Genomic DNA, 23066 nt, shown 5'->3' on the forward strand with positions numbered 1-23066 from the left:
ACAGCTTAAAAACAGTTTCTTAAAAATCATCATTTGAAATCATCTGAATGGATACACAAGCACAATTCTGTAATATTATACACTGGTCATTAGGGGTTAACACATGTCTTCCAAATATTCCTATATTTCATTATACAATTAAAAATCATATCTGTTAAAATTTTCATAGTGATCACTAACAGGCACATGAAAAGATGTTCAACATCACTAATCATCAGGGAAATGCAAATTAAAACCATAAGATATCACCTCACACCTGTCAGAATGGCTATCATCAAAAAGACCAGAAACAACAAATGTTGGAAAGGATGCCGAGAGAAGACAACTCTTGTACACTGTTGATAGGAACATGAATTGATGCATCCACTGTGCGAAACAGTATGGCAGGTTCTCAAAAAACTAAAAACAGAACTACCATATGATCCAGCAGTTCCACTCCAGGGTATATACCAAATATTAGGTTGGTACAAAAGTAATTGTGGTTTTGAATTGTGAATTTTAAATCATTATAACTAGGTTCAAACACATCTTTATTAATCAAAATAGGAAGTGTTACAATTAACACACTTTTGCCAATGAGAAATAAGTTTGTTTCTTCTTATAGCATTAAAATCTGTGCTTCAGGATTTGATAAACTCTTGGAAAGCATTTTCTGCACCCTGCTGGTAGTGGAAGTGTTTTCCCTGAAAAAAAGTGTCTAGATGCTTGAAGGAGTGGTAGTCAGTTGGCAAGAGGCCAGGTGAATATGGCGGATGCTTCATTCAACTTCTGAAGCATCGGTTGTCATGGAGAAGAACTGGGCCCTTGCTGTTAGCCAATGCCAGCTGCAAGTGTTGTAGTTTTTGGTGCATCTCATAGATAGGCTGAACATATCCTTCTCACATGGAATGATTTTGCTGGGATTCAGAAAGCTGTAGTGGATCAGACAGGCAGCAGACCCCCAGTGACCATGACCTCTTTTTGGTGGAAGTTTGACTTTGGGTAGTGCTTTGGAGCTTCTTCTCAGCCCAACCATTGAGCTGGTCATCTCCAGTTGTCATATAAAATCCAATTCTCATTGCACACCTCAGTTTGATCAAGAAATGGCTCATTGTGGTTGTGTAGAATAAGCGAAGACAACACTTCAAAAGAAGAATTTTTTTGATTTGTGGTCAGCTCATGAGGCACCTACTTATTGAGCTTTTTACCTTTCCAATTTGCTTTAAATGCCAAACGACGGTAGAATGGTCGACGTTGAGTTCTTCATGTAGTTTTAAGAGGATCAGTTTCAAAGATTCCTCTCATTGGTCTTCCAATGGCTGGCCACTATGCTCCTCATCTTTAAGGCTCTCCTTTCCTTTGCAAAAACTCTTGAACCACCACTGTACTGTACATTCATTAGCAGTTCCTGGGCCAAGTGCATTGCTGATGTTGCCAGATGTCTCTGCTGCTTGATAACCATTTTGAACTTGAATGAAAAAGTCACTTGAATTTGCTCTTTGTCTAACATCCTTTCTATGAAAAAGTGAAAGTTGCTCAGTCATGTCCTACTCTTTGCAACCCTATGGACTACACAGTCCATGGAATTCTCCAGGCCAGAATACTGGAGTGGGTAGCTGTTCCCTTCTCCAGAGGATCTTCCCAACAAAGGGCTCGAACCCAGGTCTCCCGTATTGCAGTCTTATTCTTTACCAGTTGAGCCATGAGGGAAGCCCAAGAATATTGGAGTGGATACCCGATTCCTTCTCCAGCGGATCTTCCAGACCCAGGAATCAAACCAGGGTCTCCTGCATTGCAGGTGGATTCTTTACCAACTGAGTAATATAAACAGCAAGTAACCGCAGCCATGAAATTAGAAAATGATTGCTTCTTGGCAGGAAAGCTATGACAAACCTAGATATTGTATTAAAAAGCAAAGATATCACTTTGCCAACAATGGTCCATACAGTCAAGGCTATGGTCTTTCCATTAGTCATGTATGGATATGAGAGCTGGATCATGAAGAAAGCAGAACACTGAAGAATTGATGCTTTCAAACTGTGGTGCTGGAGAAGACTCTTCAGAGTCTCTTGGACAGCAAGGAGATCAAACCAGTCAATCTTAAAGGAAATCAACCCTGAATACTCATTGGAAGGACTGATACTGAAGCTGAAGCTCTAATACGTTGGCTACCTGATGCAAAGAGCAGACTCACTGGAAAAGACTCTGATGCTGGGAAAGACTGAAGGCAGAAGGAGAAGAGGGTGACAGAGGATGAGATGGCTGGATGGCATCACTGATGCAATAGACATGAACTTGGGCAAATTCTGGGAGATGGTGAGGGACAAGGAACCTGGCGTGTTGCAGTCCATGGGATCTCAAACAACAAAAATAAGTCATTAGCAAAAAAACATAAAGCAAGAAATTCAAATTAAAATGATATATAATATAACCACATTTAAGAATGTATTCCAATATCAAACAGAAAAGTTCAACAATGCAAAACTGCTATTACCTTTGCACCAACCTAATAAAATTAAAACACTAATTTGAAAAGATAAATGCACCCCCAATGTTCACAGCAGCATTATTTACAATTGCCAAGATCTGGAAGCAACCTAAGTGTCCATCAACAGATGAAGGAAGCAAGAAGTGGCATATACAGACAATGGAATACTATTAAGCTGTAAAAAAGAATGAAGTCTTGCCATGCGCAACAACATGGAAGAGCTTGAAGGCTACTATGCTAAGGGGAATAAGTGAGGCAGAGAAAGACAAATATTATATGGCACCACTTGCATGTGGAATCCAAAAAATAAAACAAACTAATAAGTATAACAAATAGGAAACAGACTCACAGACATAGAAAACTGGTGGTTACCAGTAGGGAGAGAGAAGGAGAAAGTGGGGATTAGGAGGTACAAACTATTATGCACAAAATAAATAAGGTACAAGGATATACTGTAAAATGCAGGGAATACAGCCAATATATTATATTAACTATAAATGGAGTAAACCTTTAAAAATTGTGAATTACTATAAGACCTATAACTTGTATAATACCATACATCAACTATATCTCAATTTTTTTACAAAAAATTAAAACTACTCACAGAGCTCATCATAAAAGTCATGAAGTGTCTCCCCTAACAGAAAATTTTTTTTTTTTTGGTCACAAGCATCTATCTGAGAGCCCCCTAAGAATATGAAGTACTGTGAATTCCACCTGAAAGCTCAGATTTTACCACTGGCAACTAATACCATTCATTGTTTTCCTTGAAGGGACAGACTATTTCATTCATTTATATGAGAATGTCTACCAAAAGCTGAACTCTGAATAACTATAGCTGGTCTGTCAGTCATCTGTTCAAGTAAAAGTTGTTCCAGGAAAAAGTTGCTAATTCAGCTGACAGTCAGTCACACAAGTGGGTTTTCTTATGATGCTCATCATATTTCATTTCACAGTGAAGTGCCTTCTGTGAAATCTGCATTTTGTCACACAGAATATTAAAAAGATATGTCTTCAAGGTATCATATTTAACAAAAAGAATACATTTTTTTGTTGTTTCATCAAAGACCTTTTTAAGTTAAATAGGAATTTCTTACTATGAGTGCATAGCAGTGGAGCAAACAATGACTGCTAGTTCAGTCAGCGCCACTGCCTTAATTCACGGTAAGGCACCAGCAGTTTTGGGCATTCCTGGTGGTTCAGGGGTAAAGAATCTGCCTGCCAATGCAGGAGAAGTGAATTTGATTCCTGGGTCAGGAAGATCCCCTGGAGAAGGAAATGGAAACCCACTCCACTATTTTTGTCTGGGAAATCCCATGGACAGGGGAGCCTGGTGGCTACAGTCCATGACGTCACAAAGAGCTGGACATGACTTAATCGACTAAACAGCAACCAGCAGTTTTACCCTTAGTGCAAAAGTCAATGAAGTGAAAGAGACAAAGCATTATTTTATAAAAGAGTTTTAAAAATAATATTGACTTTATGGATCCCCTAGAAGGATCTCAGGGATAACCAGCATCCATGGACCATACTTTGAGAACCACAGTAGTCTGTCTACTCCTACTGGACTACAGTAAGGACACAGAGGAAATATTATTCATTGTTATAGTTTCAGGATATAGACTTAGCACATAATGAGGGTTCAATAAATACAAATTCATTGATTACAGATAGTGTTATCCTTACCATACTTATTTACTGTGTACCTCAGTTACCTGCGTAATTCCTAATGAGGAGTAAAAAGATCCAGGAAGGTAAATTACCAAGGAGCAGAGTGATGAAGGGCTATGGATAGTTTTCAAATAAAACTGAGAGGTCAAAGAAGAAACGAGAAAAACAAAAATGACTCAACCCAAAATGAAGACAATTAGGTAACCATCCTCTTAGAGATAAAAGGAAAAAAAAGCAGGGAAAAAAGGAGGGCAGAGGCAATGGAATGTATGATTCAAGCCAAAATCCCCTGGAGACAGGCTGGGATCTGTAATATCAGGGTCAGGGAGACACAAAGAAACTCAGTTTTAACTGGAAGTTAAGTGAACCTGGAACTCCAACAGGCCCCTTCTCTATGGAAACCATGCATTAGAAAGGAGAGACCTGCGTGGCAAAATAGGGACCAGTCTCAGAGAAATAACCATGAGGGGCTGGGGGTGGGGGAGGCGGATGCACTAAACAGAGAAATGCCATCTATAACTGCTTGAAATCCATGGATTTAATGGATTAATTAAACAGATTAATCCATCTGTTTAATGCTTTAAATCCATATTTAATTATGCAAACTATTTCCACTGTACCTCTACTGGATACATAAAATTATTCCCTGAAACGTTTACATACTCAATTGGATCTTAAGTACTCATCAAAACTTGTCAGAGTAGAAGAGACAGAACAGTCAAAAAATTAAAATAAGGGAAGCAGTAAACCCAAGATGCAAGTTCTTCAAAGGAAAATACTGTTTCATTTTGATCTCCAGGGGAGGCTTACTCAACAAGGTGAAAACACAGGATCACCATGAAAAAACTCTCCAGCTGCACAGGGGACACCACACTTTGGCTACAGTGATTAAACCAAGCTAATATTCTTAATAAACAACAACTTCCTCCCCTACCACCGACCCCCCACACCAAAAAGGTATACCTTGGCAACATGAAGATGGCTGTTTGAACCGCGAACTGGAGGCAAATTATCTTCCACTGCTGGAAATGTTTCAGTTTCATGAAAGTGTATTTTATCATCTTCTTTTTTAATTTCTGATACCCAACTCTGAGAAGAAGAGAGGAAAAAAAGAAGGTAAATATACAGCTTTACATAATTAACCAGACATTAGAAAAGACTATATATCATCATACTATGGGTCAATTTTTAGGTGACAATTTGATCATGACATTCTCTCTACCTGAAATGCCCTTCTTACTCTGTGTTTTGCAATTGTAGGGAAATACACAATAACATAAAATGTATCATCTTAACTATTCTTAAGTGTACAGTTCAGTATTGGTCAGTATACTCATTTCTGCCCTTTCTACTTTATTTATCTTGCAAGAGCATATTCATCTCCCTTCCAGTGAGGCTTCTCTGAACTTCCTGGTTGGGACAAAAGTGTTTAGCATGAATATTTAAAATCCTCTACTTATTGTTTGTCTCTCTTACCACACTGTAAGTTCCTTGACAGTAGAACCTATGTCTTTATCTCAAACACCCAAGCAAATCAGGTGCAAATTAACATACAGATTAGATTGACCACATTTTCCAACTTTAGCACAGAAAGGACATGCTCCTTTCTATTGGTAAATATTAATTACTTCTGATTTTTTTATACACAATGTGTTGTGCTGTGTTTAGTTGCTCAGTTGTGTCCGACTCTTTGCAGCCCCGTGGATTGCAACTGTAGCCCTCCAGGCTCCTCTCTCCATGGGATTCTTCAGGCAAGAACACTGGAGAAGGTAATCATTCCTTTCTCCAGGGAATCATTGTGACCTAGGGATCAAACCTGGGTCTCCTGCATTGCAGGCAGATTGTTTACCATCTGAGCCACCAGGGAAGTCTTTTATATACAATGGACAGCATAAAATATAAAAAATGACAATAAAGACAAAGAATCAGCAAAAGGCTAGCCATAGCCAACAGAAGCAGACACAGAGAGTGAATGGATGTTGGAAATAACAGAGACTTAAAAACAGCTGCAGTAAATATATGAGAAGAGTGAACAACAGGCAGAAACAGTTGAGAAATTCAGGAGAAGAATGAAAACTTTAAAAAAGAATTAATGGAAATTCCAAAAATAAAATACTCAGTATCCAAAATGAATCTATTTGATTAAGAGTATGGACACAGGAAAATAGTGGACAAAAAATCAGTAACATTAGAGTAGATATGAGCAACATTAACCAACTTGGCCTAATCAATATAGGCTTCTATGCTATTTTCAAGAGCACATGGAGCATAGGCCAAAAAAAGTCACAATAAATCTCATAGGTTTGAAATTATACAAAGTATGGAATCTGAGTACAACAGACCTAAACTAGAATTCAGTAATAATAAGTATTTAGACCATCCCCAAGAAATTGGAATTTGAATTCACTTATAAGGAGTTCATGAGTTAAAAAGGAAATCAGATGGAAAATAATTTGAACTAAGAGATAATGAAAACATGATATATAACAATTTATACCATGCAGATAAAGTATTAGAGGAAATTTTACAACTTTAAACAAGAAGAAAGGTTCAGAATCAATTATTAATAATTAAGCTTCTACCTTAAAAAACTAATAGAAAACATTAAAGCCAAAGTGAGTAGGAGGAAATAAAAATAATTAAAAAATAAGAGTAGAAATCCATAAAACATAAAATAGAAAAATAAAATCAACATCCAAATCTTGGTTTTTTTGGAAATAAATTAAACAATTGACAAACATAACAAGACTAGTCAAAAGAAAGTGAAAGGAAAAAATACAAATTAGCAGGCATAAAAAAAGCACATCTCTAACAATCCTACAAATATTAAAAAAAAGATATTTTAGACAAATTTATACTAATAACTTTGCAGTTTTGATAAAATAAATTCCCTGCCAAAGGCAATTTACAAATCCAATGCAATCTCCATCAAATTACCAATAGCATTTTTCACAGAACTAGAACAAAAATTTTTAAATTTTTGGAAACACAAAAGACCCTGAAGTGCCAAAGCAAGCTTGAGAAAGAAAAATAGAGCTGCAGGATTCAGGCTTCCTGACTTCAGACTATACTACAAAGCTACAATAATGAAAAGAGTATGGTACTGGCACAAAAACCATAAATACAGATCAATAGAATTGGATAAAGAGCCTCAAAATTATCCACAGGCATGTGGTCAATTAATCTACAACAAAGGAGGCAAGAACATACAAGGGCAAAAAGACAGTTTCTCCAATAAATAGTGCTGGAAAACTGGACAGCTACATGTAAAAAAAGGAAATTAGAATATTCTCTAATACCATGCCCCAAAATAAATTCAAAATGGATTCAAGACCTACATGTAAGACTGGATACCAAAACACTGCTAGAGGAAAACACCGGCAGAACATTCTTTGACATAAATTGCAGCAGTATCCATCCCTTAGAGTCATGGAAATAAAAGCAAAAATAAACAAATGGGGCCTAATTAAACACAAAAGCTTTTCTATAGCAAAGGAAACCATAAAGAAAATGAAAAAATAGTCTACAGAATGGGAGAAAATATGTGCAAATGGTGCAGCTGACAAGGGATTAAACTCCAAAATATAGAAACAGTTCATATAACTCAATATTTAAAAACTCCAAAGAACCCAATCAAAAGAACAGGCAGAAGATCTAAATAGAAATTTCTCCAAAGAAGATATACAGATGGCCAAAAGGCACAAGAAAAGATGCTCAGCATCACTCATTATTAGAGAAATGCAAATCAATACCCCAATGAGGTATCACCTCATACTGTCAGAATGGCCATCATCAAAAAGTCTACAAACAATAAATGCTGGAGAGTGTGTGTAGAAAAAGGAACTCTCCTATACTATTAGTGGAAATGCAAACTGGTGCAGCCACTATGGAGAATGGTATGGAGATTCCTTAACAAACTAAAAATAGAGTTAACATATGATCCTGCAATCCCACTGCTGGGCATAGATTCAGAGAAAAGAAAATATACATGCACCCCAATATTCATTGCAACACTACTTACAATAGGCAAGACATGGAAGAAACCTAAATGTTTATCAACAGATGAATGGATAAAGAGGGTGTGGTATATTTATTCAATGAAATGTTACTCAGTCATAAAAAAGAATGGAATAATGCCATTTGTAGTAACATGGATAGACCTAGAGATAAATCAAAGTGAAGAAACTATACTCAATACTTCACAATAACCTATATGGGAAAAGGATATGAAAAAAATAAGATACCAACATATATGTATGTATAACTGAATCACTATGCTGTACACCTGAAAGTAACACAACACTATAAACATCCTCAATAAAAAGTAAACAAATAAAAAATAAAAAGAATGTAAACAGATCAGAAAAAAAAAGGTAGAATGATGGTTGCCAGGGGCTAGTGGTGGGGGTAGGATTGGAGAGTTATTGTTAAATGGTATGGAGTTTCAGTTTTGGAAGATGAAAAAGTCCATGATATTGGTTGCATAATAATATGAATATACTTAACACTAATGAACTGTATACTTGGAAATGATAAAGATGATAAACTCTATATGATGTGTATTTTTTCACAATAAAAATAAAGAAAATTTCATAATTGAAGTGACTTCGAATGAGCAAATTAAATTAAAACATCAACTTTTATAATAGTATAAAATAGATACTTAGGAATAAATTTCATTAAAAAATATAAGAAGTATATATACACTGAAAACTACAAACACTGCTTCAAAAAATTAAGTAAAGCTTATATGAACAGAAAAATACATGTTCATTGATCAGAAATCTCAATATTATCAAAATATCAATTCTTCCAAAACTGATCAACAAATTCAAAACAATCCCAACACAAATACAATTTCTATTTTGTAGAAATTGGCAAGCAAAGGACCTGGAACAGCCAAAACAACTTTGAAAACAAAGAACAAAGTTGGAGGACTTGCACTACCTGATATGAGAAAGGAATCTGAAAAAGAAAAGATATATGTAAGTGCATAACTGAATCACCTTGCTGTACATGTGAAACTAACATAACACAACTATTGTAAATCAACTATTTTGTTGCTGTTCAGTCACTAAGTCATATCTGACTGTTTGCGACCCCATGGACTGTAGCATGTCAGGCTCCTCTGTCCTCTGGTATCTCCCAGAGTTTGCTCAAATTCATGTCCATTGAGTTGGTGATGCTATCTAACCATCTTATCCTCTGCCTCTCCCTTCTCCTTTTGCCTTCAATTTTTCCCAGCATCAGAGCCTTTTCCACTAAGTTGGTTCTTTGCATCAGATGACCAAGCTATTGGAGCTTCAGCACCAGTCCTTCCAATGAATATTCAGGGTTGATTTCCTTTAGGATTGACTAATTCAATCTCCTTGCACTCCAAGGGACTCTCAAGAGTCTTCTCTAGCAAAACAATTCAGAAGCATTAATTCTTTGGCACTCAGCCTTTATGGTCTGATTCACATCCCTACATGACTACTGGAAAAGACATAGCTTTGACTTTACAGACCTTTGTCAGCAACATGATGTCTCTGCTTTTTAATGTGTCTAGGTTTGTCACAGCTTTTCTTCCAAGGAGCAAGCATCTTTTAATTTCATGGCTGCAGTCACCATTAACAAGGATTTTGGAGTCCAAGAATATAAAATCTGTCATTGCTTCTTCCACTTTTCCCCCTTCTATATGCCATGAAGTGATGGGACTGGATGCCATGATCTTAGTTTTTTTTATGTTGTGTTTCAAGTCAGGTTTTTCACTCTCCTCCTTCATCTTCATCAAGAAGCTTTTTAGTTCCTCTTCACTTTCTGCCATTAGAGTGATGTCATCTCCATATCTGAGGCTGATGATATTTCTCCTGGAAATCTTGATTCCAATTTGTGATTCACCCAGCCCAGCATTTCACATGATGTGAAATTTAACTTCTGCATAGAAGTTAAATAAGCAGGGTAACAATATACAGTCTTGTCATACTCCTTTCTCAATTTTGAACCAGTCAGTTGTTCCATGTCTGGTTCTAACTGTTGCTTCTTGACTTGAATACAGGTTTCTCAGGAGACACGTAAGGTGGTCTGGTACTCCCATGTCTTTAAGAATTTTCCACAGTTTGTTATGATCCACACAGTCAAAGGTGTTAGCATAGTCAATGAAGCAGAAGTAGATGTTTTTCTGGAATTCCCTTGTTTTCTCCATGATCCAAAGAAGGTTAGCAATTTGACCTCTCATTCCTCTGCCTCTTTGAAACCCAGCTTATACATCTAGAAGTTCCTGGTTCATGTACTGCTGAAGCCTAGCTTGAAGGATTTTGAGCATAATCTTGCTAGCATGTGAGTATGCTGCTGCTGTTGCTGCTAAGTCGCGTAAGTCATGTCCAACTCTGTGCAACCCCATAGATGGCAGCCCACCAGGCTTCCCGGTTCTCCAGACAAGAACACTGGAGTGGGTTCCCATTTCCTTCTCCAATGCTTGAAAGTGAAAAGTGAAAGTGAAGTCGCTCAGTCGTGTCTGACTCCTAGCGACCCCATGGACTGCAGCCTACCAGGCTCCTCTGTCCATGGGATTTGCCGGGCAAGAGTACTGGAGTGGGTTGCCATTGCCTTCTGCAAGCATGTGAGTATACTCCAATATAAAATTAAAAATGTTTAAAAAGACATTGTTATCAAGACAATGGAATACTGGTGTAAAGACAGATATTCAGATTAATGAACAGAATACAGAAACAGAGCTACATATACAAAGTCAACCTGACATTTGTACCAAGAAGTTCAATGAAGAAAAGATAATCATTCATTAGATGCTTGACCATTTCAATATCCCTATTGGTATATACAAATATATGCACTGTGTGTGTGTGTATATTTGTGTGTGTGTCCAAAAAATAAAACTGATCTTACACCTACATTTAAGAGTTAAAATGATAAAACTTTCTAGACGAATTATAGGAGAAAACTTAGTGATCTTAAATTAGACAAAGGTTTCTTAAATAGGACACAAAAGCACAAACTATAAGAAAAATTGGTTTCATCAAAAGTAAAAATTTTTGCTCTTCCAAAGACGCTATTAAAAAAAAATGAACAGGCAAGCCATACAATATCAGCAAATATTTGCAAAGATACATCCTCATGTGTAAAATACACAGAAGATATGTATTTTACAATTCAATAAGAACATAAACGATCTAATATTTTTAATGGGCAAAGGATTTAAAGACAAAAGAAGAAATATGGATGAGAAGCAAATGAAAAGACATTCAACATCATTAGTAATTCAGTCCAGTTCAGTTGCTCAGTCGTGTCCAACTCTTTGTGACACCATGATTGCAGCACGCCAGGCCTCCCTGTCCATCACCAACTCCCGGAGTTCACTCAGACTCACGTCCATCGAGTCAATGATGCCATCCAGCCATCTCATCCTCTGTCGTCCCCTTCTCCTCCTGCCCCCAATCCCTCCCAGCATCAGAGTCTTTTCCAATGAGTCAACTCTTCGCATGAGGTGGCCAAAGAACTGGAGTTTCAGCTTAGCATCATTCCTTCCAAAGAAATCCCAGGGTTGATCTCCTTCAGAATGGACTGGTTGGATCTCCTTGCAGTCCAAGGGACTCTCAAGAGTCTTCTGCAACACCACAGTTCAAAAGCATCAATTCTTCGGCGCTCAGCCTTCTTCACAGTCCAACTTTCACATCCATACATGACCACAGGAAAAACCATAGCCTTGACTAGACGGACCTTAGTCGGCAAAGTAATATCTCTGCTTTTGAATATGCTATCTAGGTTGGTCATAACTTTTCTTCTAAGGAGTAAGCATCTTTTTATTTCATGGCTGCAATCACCATCTGCAGTGATTTTGGAGCCCCCAAAAATAAAGTCTGACACTGTTTCCACTGTTTCCCCATCTATTTCCCATGAAGTGATGGGACCAGATGCCATGATCTTAGTTTTCTGAATGTTGAGCTTTAAGCCAACTTTTTCACTCTCCTCTTTCACTTTCATCAAGAGGCCTTTTAGTTCCTCTTCACTTTCTGCCATAAGAGTGGTGTCATCTGCATATCTGAGGTTATTGATATTTCTCCCGGCAATCTTGATTCCAGCTTGTGTTTCTTCCAGTCCAACGTTTCTCATGATGTACTCTGCATATAAGTTAAATAAGCAGGGTGACAATATACAGCCTTGACATACTCCTTTTCCTATTTGGAACTAGTCTGTTGTTCCATGTCCAGATCTAACTGTTGCTTCCTGACTTGCATACAGATTTCTCAAGAGGCAGGTCAGGTGGTCTAGTATTCCCATCTCTTTCAGAATTTTCCACAGTTTATTGTGATCCACACAGTCAAAGGCTTTGGCATAGTCAAGAAAGCAGAAATAGATGTTTTTCTGGAACTCTCTTGCTTTTCCCATGATCCAGCGGATGTTGGCAATTTGATCTCTGGTTCCTCTGCCTTTTCTAAAACCAGCTTGAACATCAGGAAGTTCACAGTTCACATATTGTTGAAGCCTGGCTTGGAGAATTTTGAGCATTACTTTACTAGCGTGTGAGATGAGTGCAATTGTGCGGTAGTTTGAGCATTCTTTGGCATTGCCTTTCATTGGGATTGGAATGAAAACTGACCTTTTCCAGTCCTGTGGCCACTGCTGAGTTTTCCAAATTTGCTGGCATATTGGGTGCAGCACTTTCACAGCATCATCTTTTTGGATTTGAAATAGCTCAACTGGAATTCCATCACCTCCACTAGCTTTGTTCATAGTGATGCTTTCTAAGGCCCCCTTGACTTCACATTCCAGGATGTCTGGCTCTAGGTGAGTGATCACACCATCGTGATTATCTGGATCGTGAAGATCTTTTTTGTACAGTTCTTCTGTGTATTCTTGCCACCTCTTCTTAATATCTTCTGCTTCTTTTAGGTCCATACCATTTCTGTCCCTTATCAAGCCCATCTTTGCATGAAATGTTCCCTTGGTATCTCTAATTTTCTTGAAGAGATCTCTAGTCTTTCCCATTCTGTTGTTTTCCTCTATTTCTTTGCATTGATCGCTGAGGAAGGCTTTCTTATCTCTTCTTACTATTCTTTGGAACTCTGCATTCAGATGCTTATATCTTTCCCTTTCTCCTTTGTTTTTCGCTTCTCTTCTTTCACAGTTATTTGTAAGGCCTCCACAGACAGCCATTTTGCTTTTTTGCATTTCTTTTCCACGGGGATGGTCTTGATCCCTGTCTCCTGTACAATGTCACGAACCTCATTCCATAGTTCATCAGGCACTCTATCTATCAGATCTAGTCCCTTAAATCTATTTCTCACTTCCACTGTATAATCATAAGGGATTTGATTTAGGTCATACCTGAGTGGTCTAGCGGTTTTCCCTACTTTCTTCAATTTAAGTCTGAATTTGGCAATAAGGAGTTTATGATCTGAGCCACAGTCAGCTCCCGGTCTTGTTTTTGCTGACTGTATAGAGTTTCTCCATCTTTGGCTGCAAAGAATATAATCTATCTGATCATTATCAATTAGAGAAATGCAAATAAAAAGAACAATGAGATACCATTATACACCCAACAGAAGAGCTAAAATTAACGAAACTGACGATCCTAATTATGGACCATGATGTAGAGCAACTGGAACTTTTATCCATTATTGGCAGGATTGATTGCCCCTTTAGAAAATATTCTGGGGGACTTCCCTGGTGGTTCAGTGGCTAAAACTTGTAGTTCCCAATGCACGGAGCCCAGATTTGATCCCTGGTCATGGAACTAGATCCCACATACCACAATGAAGATTGAAGATGCGACACAGCCAAATAAATAAAAAGGAAAGGAAAAAAAATTTTGGCATTTGTTCATCAAGTAGTAAATGGTTAAACAAACTGTAAGCCATACAAATCACTACTACTCAGCAATTAAAAGGAATGAACCATGGACACATGCAACAACACAGATGAATCTCAGAAGCATCATGCTAAGTGGAAGAAGACAAATATGAAAGAAGATATACTATACAATTATATTTATATGAAAGGCTGCTGCTGCTAAGTCACTTCAGTCGTGTCCAACTCTGTGCGACCCCATAGACGGCAGCCCACCAGGCTCCCCCGTCCCTGGGATTCTCTAGGCAAGAACACTGGAGTGGGGTGCCGTTGCCTTCTCCTATATGAAAGGCTAGAAAAGGCAAATCTGTAATGATAGAAACCAGTTCAGTGGCTGCCAGGAACCAGGGTATATGGTCAGCACTGACTAGAAAGGGGCACAATGAAACTTGTAGGGGTGATAGAAATATTCTATAGTATATACGATTTGTCAAAACTCAGTGAAATTACCGTAATACAGCTAACTTTTTAAAAATAGAAATACAGTTGATTTACAATATAATGTTAGTTTCAGGTGTACAACATAGTGGTTAAATATTTTTGTAGATTATATTCCATTAAAGTTATAAAGTAATGACTCTATTTCTCTATTTCATCCTTGCTGTTTATTTATTTTATACATAGTAGTTTGTATCTCTTAATCCCTTACTCCTATCCTGCCTCTCTTTCCTCTCCTCTCCCCACTGGTAACCACTAGTTTGTTCTCTATATCTGTGAGCCTGTTTCTGTTTTGTTGTATACATTCATTTGTTTTATAAAATGGCTAAGTTTTATTGAATGTAAACTATAATAATAATGCTGATTAAAAGAAATCAGTAAAGACACAAGCAGGTCATTAACGAAATAAAAATCAAGTGACAGACTTCTAAAACTTTAATGTTATGGTAAACAAACAATACATTATGTACTGTCATTTTAAAACCATTTACTTGATTTTAAAATGTAAAAAATGATTATAGTATCCAGGGAAGAATAACCTGAAGTGGGCATTCCTACATACTGCTGTTGGGAGAGTACAAAGGTACAACTTTCTGAGACACAAAGAAATGTGTTTTAACAGAAATTCATTCAGATCCTTTCAGATCAGGCACTTGAATTCTAATAACTTATTCCTAGGAAATAACCAGGATGTACAAAAAATTATGAACAAACATGTTTGGATAGCACGATTTATACATGCTGACTCAATTATGTTTCTTTTGTAGGATGGGGTATTACTTAGTCATTTAAAATACATACATGTACGTGAGCATGCTCTGCACCTCCATATATATATAAAAATCTACAAAACATAGTCACAACAGTCTCCTGGATGTAAGAAGCAACCAATACTACGTAAGTAATTACCACAAAATTCCCTTTACTGATTTCAGACAAGTAGATATATATCCCATGACAATGTCACCAAAAAAGTGATGTTACTCTATACCTTTATGTCACCATCAATTTTTTCCCATTCTTCTGCTGTAAAACTGGATGATGTTGCCGCAGGTTTATCTTTCCTCAAAGCTCTGCTTCCAGGAGCTAAGCCTGAAAGGTGCTTTTCACAAAATTCAGTAAGTTCAGGATAGTATCCTTCCTCACCAGACCTTTTAAAAAATTCAGAATTTTAGAGTTACCACTTTATTTACAGATCACATAAACCTGTGGTTTGCAAGCTGGGTTCCACGGAGCCCAGGGGTTCCAAGGAGATCTCATGACCCACCTCTCTACAAGGAGGAAGGCTGGGCTGCTGCTTTCCTTGAACCTTCCTCAATTTCAGCAACCTCTACTTTCATCTGATCTATGGAGTGTCGCAATGAAGGGGAGAAACAGGAGCTCCAAAGACACCAGTTTCCATCACACACTTTTAAAGTTGAATGAATAACATTTTCTCTTCTCTTCAATACTCACATGTTCATTTTGTACATAAGGTAATTTTAAACTAATAAATGGAAATTAATTATTAGAGACAGGCATAGAGTGAGACTTTGGAGTTACTTTCCAATGAGGAATTACTATCCTAGCTCAATTTTTTTCCCTAAGGGGATAGGAAGATAATGGCAGAGGAAGAGTTTAGAACAACACACCTCTAAATTCAATCACTCAAGGAACAGAATTCCTTCCTCACAGAGTTAGAGACATCTGTTCTTTTTTGCTTGTTTATTTTTTTAAGGAAAATCAATCTTTTCCCTGTTTCTTGTGAATCTACTTACTTTTAAATTTTTAGAGAAATAAAAATAAATCCCATTTTCAAATTAAAGTTTAAAATATAATTCCAAGTCCATACCACTTAAAAAGGCTATTCATTAAAAAAAATCTTTCAAATTCTTTCATCTCATAAACTCTCATTTTCTTTATTAGTCATTGATCAAATACAAATGAAAATGTTCTCATATGTTGAGAAAAACAAAAGAGAAAACAATGATATGATGAGGCTATTACCTCAACTCTGGCTGGGGACAAGCAGGACTGCTTAGGAAGGGCAGGAGGCTAAAGGTGAAAGAAAAAGGAAAGGACACAGAGATAAAGAAGGCCATCAGAGGAAAGAATGAATCACTGCTGAGTAAAAGGAATACTATTGATGTCCTGGAAAGGGGAAGTTCATGCTCACAAGTGCTTCTGCAATATGAGGCTACCCTCCAAACGAAAATCCCTCAAGAAACACCACACAGGTGGCACAGATTGGTATGCAATGGGTCAATGTTTCCCTTTTTTAAAAAATACTTATTTACTTGGGCTTCCCAGGTGACTCAGTGGTAAAGAATCTGCCTGTCAATGCAGGAGACTCGGGTTTGATCCTTGGGTTGGGAAGATCCCCTGAAGAAGGAAATGGCAACCTGCTTCAGGCAAGCTGCGTCAAAAATTCCACGGACAGAGGAGCCTGACGGGCTACAGTCCATGGCATCACAGAGTCAAACACGACTGAGCGACTGAGCACATTTGTTTATTTGGCTGCGTCAGGTCTCAGTTGCAGCACCTTGGGATCTTTGTTGCATGTGGGATCGTTCATTGTCATATACAGACTCTCTAGTTGCAGTACCAGAGCTTAGTTGCTCCGAGGGCTGTGAGATCCCAGTTCCCTGATCAGGGATCAAACTTGCGTCCCTTGTATTGAAAGGCACACCACTGGACCACTGGGAAGTCCCAGGTCAGCGTTTGTTGCAGAGTTCCCTTGACCACCTGCCTGTCAATCTTCCAGGCTGTTGTTGGAAACACGTTTCTAGGCCCCGCCCCAAATTTCCTGAAGCAGAATCTCTAGGAATGGGGCCCTCAAATTAGCAATTTTTTAACCACCATATTTGGTGAATATGAAAGTTTGACAATCACGGCCACAGGGCTCTTACCCAGAAAAGGCCTTGATTCCCTGACTTTTGGTCCTACTTCCTGCTCCCACCCCACCGTCCATGTGACAGCTCCCAGTGAGTCACCCACCTTTGTCAGCAGGTAGTTTGAAGTGAGACAGTGCCAAAGCGCTTTATCAGCAGAAGTAGATGCCTCCTAACAGCTGCTTTACCTTTTCCTAGAAAATGGGAGGAAGCAAGAAAAATGCTCTCCTCCTGGGATGTCGATTAACCTAAGTCTGGTGCTGGAAAATGTGGTTCAGTCACTAAATCATGCTTGACTTTGTGACCCCATGAACTGTAGCCTGCCAGGCTCCTCTGTCCATAGGATTCTCCAGGGAAGAATACTGGAGTGGATTGCCATTTCCTTCTCCAGGGGATCTTCCCAACCCAGCGATTGAACCTGTGTCTCCTGCATTTTTTTGCTGGAATTAAATCTGGCCAGAACCCTCCAAACTAACCACAGATTTAAAACCACTGTTTTGGAACCTAACATGGACAAAAACAACAATCTCAATATTTGAAATTTTGCTCCAAAATTTCTAATGAGGCTTTAAATTTCAGAAGTCAACAAGATAATTAAAATTGGCAGACTGAAACAAGGTTTTTTAACGCTTACCTGAGCACACAAAGAATTTTTTCCAAGTGTTTAACATCTGAACATTTTTCAATATACTTGAAATCCAAATGTTCGACAGGAATTTTAAATGTTTTTGTTGTCCCGAAGCCCCACAATGATGGATAATCTTTGGTGGCCATAGCTGAAATGTAGTGTAGGAAAAGAGTTATGAATCTTATATAGTAAAACTCAATTTGGATAGTAGTAACCATCTAGGTACTTCTGCAATGTTTATTTTTCATTTCTACAGAAAAGGAGATGGAGTATTTCTTTTTTTTAATGTGAACCATTTTAAAAGCTTTTCATTTACTTTGTTACAAGATTGCTTCTGTTTTGGTTCTTTGGTTTTAAGACATCTGGGATCCTAGCTCCCTGATCAGGGATCATACTGGCACCCCCCTGCAAAGTCTTAACTATTGGATCGCCAGGGAAGTCCCTGGAGTATTTCTTCTAAGGAGGAAGCTCATTGTAAACTCTGTCTTATAAGAACAGTTAGCATTCATGGGGCTAAATTACTATCTACCACACATAGATTAGCTTCCTTAATCTTCACTTAAGCAAAATTGAAATGTAATGACAAAGCAGGATTTGGTGTGTAGAGGAAAAATCTTCTACCAATTTGGGTTCAGTACCTGAGGCCAATAATTCACACCAGCAAAAGATATTAACAGGAGAAAAGGTTTATTTTATATACTCCTGGAGGCTTCACAGAAAAGTGAAAACTCAAAGAAACTGCTAGTTCTGGGAACCTATGTATCATTTTAACAAAGTGTAATAAATTGTGTAGAAATGATTAGACAAAGGAAAAAGGGTTTTGGCTTCTAGAAAGTAAATATATGGAAAAACTAATGGAAGATATGAGTTATTTTAATGAGGTTTGTTTCTGCAGACTCACCTCAGTGCTGACTGTCCATCTGCTGTGATAAGAATTGTACTCCTCGCCTTGGTATGAGAGGAGAGGAGGGAACACCTTCATAAAGGGAAATTTATGTCTTGCTTTTAGGCAGAAAAGGGGAAGGCAGAAAGAGTTTTTTTCTGTGTCTGCTCTTATTTGCCCTCTGCTCAAAATAATCCTTATGCCAAAGTGGCCAACTTGGGTGTAGTGTGCGTATTCTGATCCTCTTTAGTGCTCAAGCTGCTTTTTTAAGGTATCTCTTAACATTGATTTTGGTATCTCCTACTTTAGCTGTTGTGTTAACATCCTAATCATCTTTTTGATTCAGTACAAACATAAATAATCTCCTTTCTGTAATTCTGCATCGTCTTCTTCCACATTCCCTGCCTCCTTACATTCTCAGTTGCCCACTCCCATCAATGAACAGCTGCCAGGCCTAATATGTCCTAAAGGCACTCTGTACATACCTCTCTCGTACCATATAGCACATATCCAAACTCTATTTCTTGGTCTTCTCTTCTAGATTGTGAGAGATTTTACCTAATTCATCTCAGAGCTTCAGAACTAACATAGTAAGTAGTGTCTTATACCCCTTAAGAAATACCTGCTAAACTCAACTGAATTGGGAATATGATGGCCTTGGATAGTTTCACTCTACTGATATACTGCTAATGATAGTGTCAATAACAACAACAAATACATAATTCTTAATGAACTTTGCATATATTATTATTTTGTTTAATCCTTCAACTGCTGTATCAAGTATGTTTTAAACAGAGAGCAGTAATAAGTTAACATTTATGAAGCTAAATTTCTATATGTCATGAATTATCTCAGTCCTCAAGACCACTTTCATGAAAGATATTACTTCCTTTTTACAGATGAGGAAGGTGATGTTTCAAGTATATAAATTGCATATGGTCATATAACTATTAAGTAGTGAACTGAAGAGTTGAACCTCAGGCCACTACAGAGCCCACATACTTAACTGTCATACTTAATTGTGCTTTTCAAATCACAGGTGGCAACTCATGAAATCAACTTAAGTCAGCTGCAATCAGGAATAAAATCAGACTACCTGACACAAACCATTAAATACTGTTTTACAGAAACTTTTATTTCAAGCCTATATAAAGAAGTGATGAATACAGGCATATAAACATGCACACACAAATGTGTATATAAATGTTGCAAAGTAAAATGGATACATTATGAGTTATACTGTCAAAGTTTTTTTTTTTAAACACTGCACTAAAACACACTGGGTGATAAATTTTAAAACAAGTAGCAGTAAGTCTAATCCACAAGAAATATTCCCTTCAGCATGCCTGCCCTCTGAACCTGATCATACATCACACCTCTGCAGAAAAAGGATGCACTGTCAGCATCTCCATATTCCTGCTGGCTTTGACTTGGGTATAGAATATAGATGACAGTTTGTCAGCTTTTGAATGAGGTCCAGTGAGGAAGTGAGAATATGGCTTTCACACCATAACTAGCAGGGCCCAGTAGGATGGTCTCCCATCACAAGGGTAGCCTTAATGGTGGAAGTTACAAGAAACCAAGTGAAGAACTTTAAAATTATTGATGCTGCCCAGAATAGAATGAGTTGTCTGTAGGACAATTTTTTCCCAAGAACTGGAGGATATTTGATGGGAGGATTTAAGCATCTAACGGGATTAAAATAATTACCTTCAATTAAAGGAATCTTGAAACCCCTGAGGTTTTATGATTTGAATAACACATAGTGAAAAACGTTAGAAATGATAAAGACATCGCTTACCTAATTAAGAGAATTTCAACGTAAACCCCGTTTTAACGTTTCTGAGAATCTTTTTTGAAAACTACCACGTGGAGGACTGCGGTGGGGAGGATACACATTCTCAAGATCAATAAATGTTAACTCTCAAACTCCAATAAAACAAGTTATACTTTACTTGCTCTTGTTAGAACTCTTCCACATCTGCTTGCAACTTGTATCTGATTAGGAAAGTTGTGGTCCTAGTTGCGGTTAACTTCTCCACCATCCTAACTCACATCCATTTCCCACATTTACTCATCAGTTTGTCAGTAATACCTCCAGCGTAAATGCAGTGCGCTAGTAACAGGAAACACTGTTTTGACTTCCACCTTCGCACGTTCTTCCCAGCATCCACAAGACTGGGCGCCACCTGCAGCCGGAGACCGAAAGGAAACGGCATCCTCCAGCCCGTAGCAACGGTTTCTATGTACAGCGCGACCGGAGAGGACAGCGGGCTCAGGGCCTGCCCGCGATCCCGGAGCTTCTACAGCCAACCCGCAACGGTCAGGGGGCACTTCAGGACTCTTATGAATAATTTCTCTCTATTCCCCGGCTTTGTTCACAAGAACTAGTGGCCGCCACCGGAGACCTTGCCCCAACATCCGCCACCCTCAGCTCCGAGAAACAAAAGGCCCCCGTTTCTTTGCCCGACTGGGAAGGCTGTTCATCCCGCGCTCCCTCCCCACTTCCGAGTCTATATTTCACCCCGCCCCCCGGAGGGAGGGATTGCGATGGGGAGATGCAGTTTACTCCTGGGCGCACATACTCACCTGGTTCAGACTCCAAGCGGTGCAAAGGACCCAACCACACACCGTACCAGCCTCGCTCAGGCACTCGGGGAGGGGCGCGCCGCTCCGCCCCGCCCCGGCCCACACCGCCCCTCCCCAGACCGAGAGCTTGAGGCGGACTGCCGCGGGCGGGGTTTAGAGCCTCTGCGTGACGACTGGCTAGTCTCCGGTTTGCCATCCACTGATTGGCCTTGCAGACCCAGCTTCACTCAGACACAGGATTATTAAAGAGAAGCGAGTTGCAATTCCACGTGCTCATAAATTTTCTTTTCACGCACTTTATGTTTTTTTCTGGTCATAATTGTGTACAGAAACAATCAAGCTGAATAAACAAGCAGGATAAACACTAACTGGAAAGTAAATAGACTATGTTGACAAATTTAAAACATCACTATCATCTTCATAAAGACATTCCATCCAAGAATATACAGATGGATTAGAAAGTATATGTGAAATCTTTCACAGAACAGATTTAAAAAAAGAGAGAAAAGATGAAAAAGTTATGTCAATGAGTCTAAACTAGATTTAAAAGATCTAGAGAGAGAATACTGAGGATCAGTTCAATTCAGTCGCTGAGTTGTGTCCGACTCTTTGCGACCCCATGAACTGCAGCACTCCAGGACTCCCTGTCAATCACCAACACCCGTTGTCCATTGAGTCGATGATGCCATCCAACCATCTCATCCTCTGTCGTCCCCTTCTCAAACTGCCTTCAATCTTTCCCAACATGGTTTTTTCAAATGAGTCAGCTCTTCGCATTAGGTGGCCAAAATACTGGAGTTTCAGCTTTAACATCAGTCCTTCCAATGAACACCCAGGACTGATTTCCCTTAGGATGGACTGGCTGGATTTCCTCGCAGTCCAAGGGACTCTCAAGAGTCTTCTCCAATACCACAGTTCAAAAGTATCAATTCTTCTGCGCTCATTTTCTTTATACTCCAACTCTCACATCCTTACATGACTACTGGAAAAACCATAGCCTTGACTAGATGGACCTTTGTTGGCAAAGTAATGCCTCTGCTTTCTAATATGCTGTCTAGGTTGGTCATAACTTTCCTTCCAAGGAGTGTCTTTTAATTTCATGGCTGCAGTCACCTTCTGCAGTGATTTTGGAGCCCCCCAAAATAAAGTCAGCCACCATTTCCACTGTTTCCCCATCTATTTGCCATGAAGTGATGGGACCAGATGCCATGATCTTAGTTTTCTGAATGTGGAACTTTAAGCCAACTTTTTCACTCTCCTCTTTCACTTTCATCAAGAGGCTCTTTAGTTCTTCACTTTCTGCCATAAGGGTGGTGTCATCTGCATATCTGAGGTTACTGATATTTCTCCCAGCAATCTTGATTCCAGCTTGTGCTTCTTCCAGCTCAGGGTTTCTAATGATGTACTCTGCATATGTTAAATAAGCAGAGTGGGCAATGATATACAGCCTTGACATACTCCTTTTCCTATTTGGAACCAGTCTGTTGTTCCACGTCCAGTTCTAACTGTTGCTTCCTGACCTGAATACAGGTTTCTCAAGGGGGAGGTCAGGTGGTCTGGTATTCCCATCTCTTTCAGAATTTTCCACACAGTCAAAGGCTTTGGCATAGTCAAGAAAGCAGAAATACATGTTTTTCTGGAACTCTCTTGCTTTTTCCATGATCCAGCAGATGT

General features: G+C 38.6%; 1 protein-coding gene across 1 annotated transcript in view; it reads right to left on the reverse strand.

Moving 5' to 3' along the window:
- SPAG1 (sperm associated antigen 1) overlaps positions 1 to 18481 on the reverse strand; it is an 85047-nt gene extending 66566 nt beyond the window's left edge. The window contains exons 1-3 of the mRNA XM_040260985.1: positions 17927 to 18481; positions 15414 to 15573; positions 5102 to 5227 (exon numbers count right to left, since the gene is read on the reverse strand). Coding sequence (XP_040116919.1) covers positions 5102 to 5227; positions 15414 to 15573; positions 17927 to 18138 — 498 coding nt within the window. The 5' untranslated portion in view covers positions 18139 to 18481. The remainder of the gene's footprint in view (positions 1 to 5101; positions 5228 to 15413; positions 15574 to 17926) is intronic.
- Positions 18482 to 23066: the final 4585 nt, after the last annotated feature.

The sequence above is a fragment of the Oryx dammah genome, unplaced genomic scaffold, assembly GCF_014754425.2.
Source record: "Oryx dammah isolate SB20612 unplaced genomic scaffold, SCBI_Odam_1.1 HiC_scaffold_19, whole genome shotgun sequence".
Lineage (NCBI taxonomy): Eukaryota > Metazoa > Chordata > Mammalia > Artiodactyla > Bovidae > Oryx > Oryx dammah.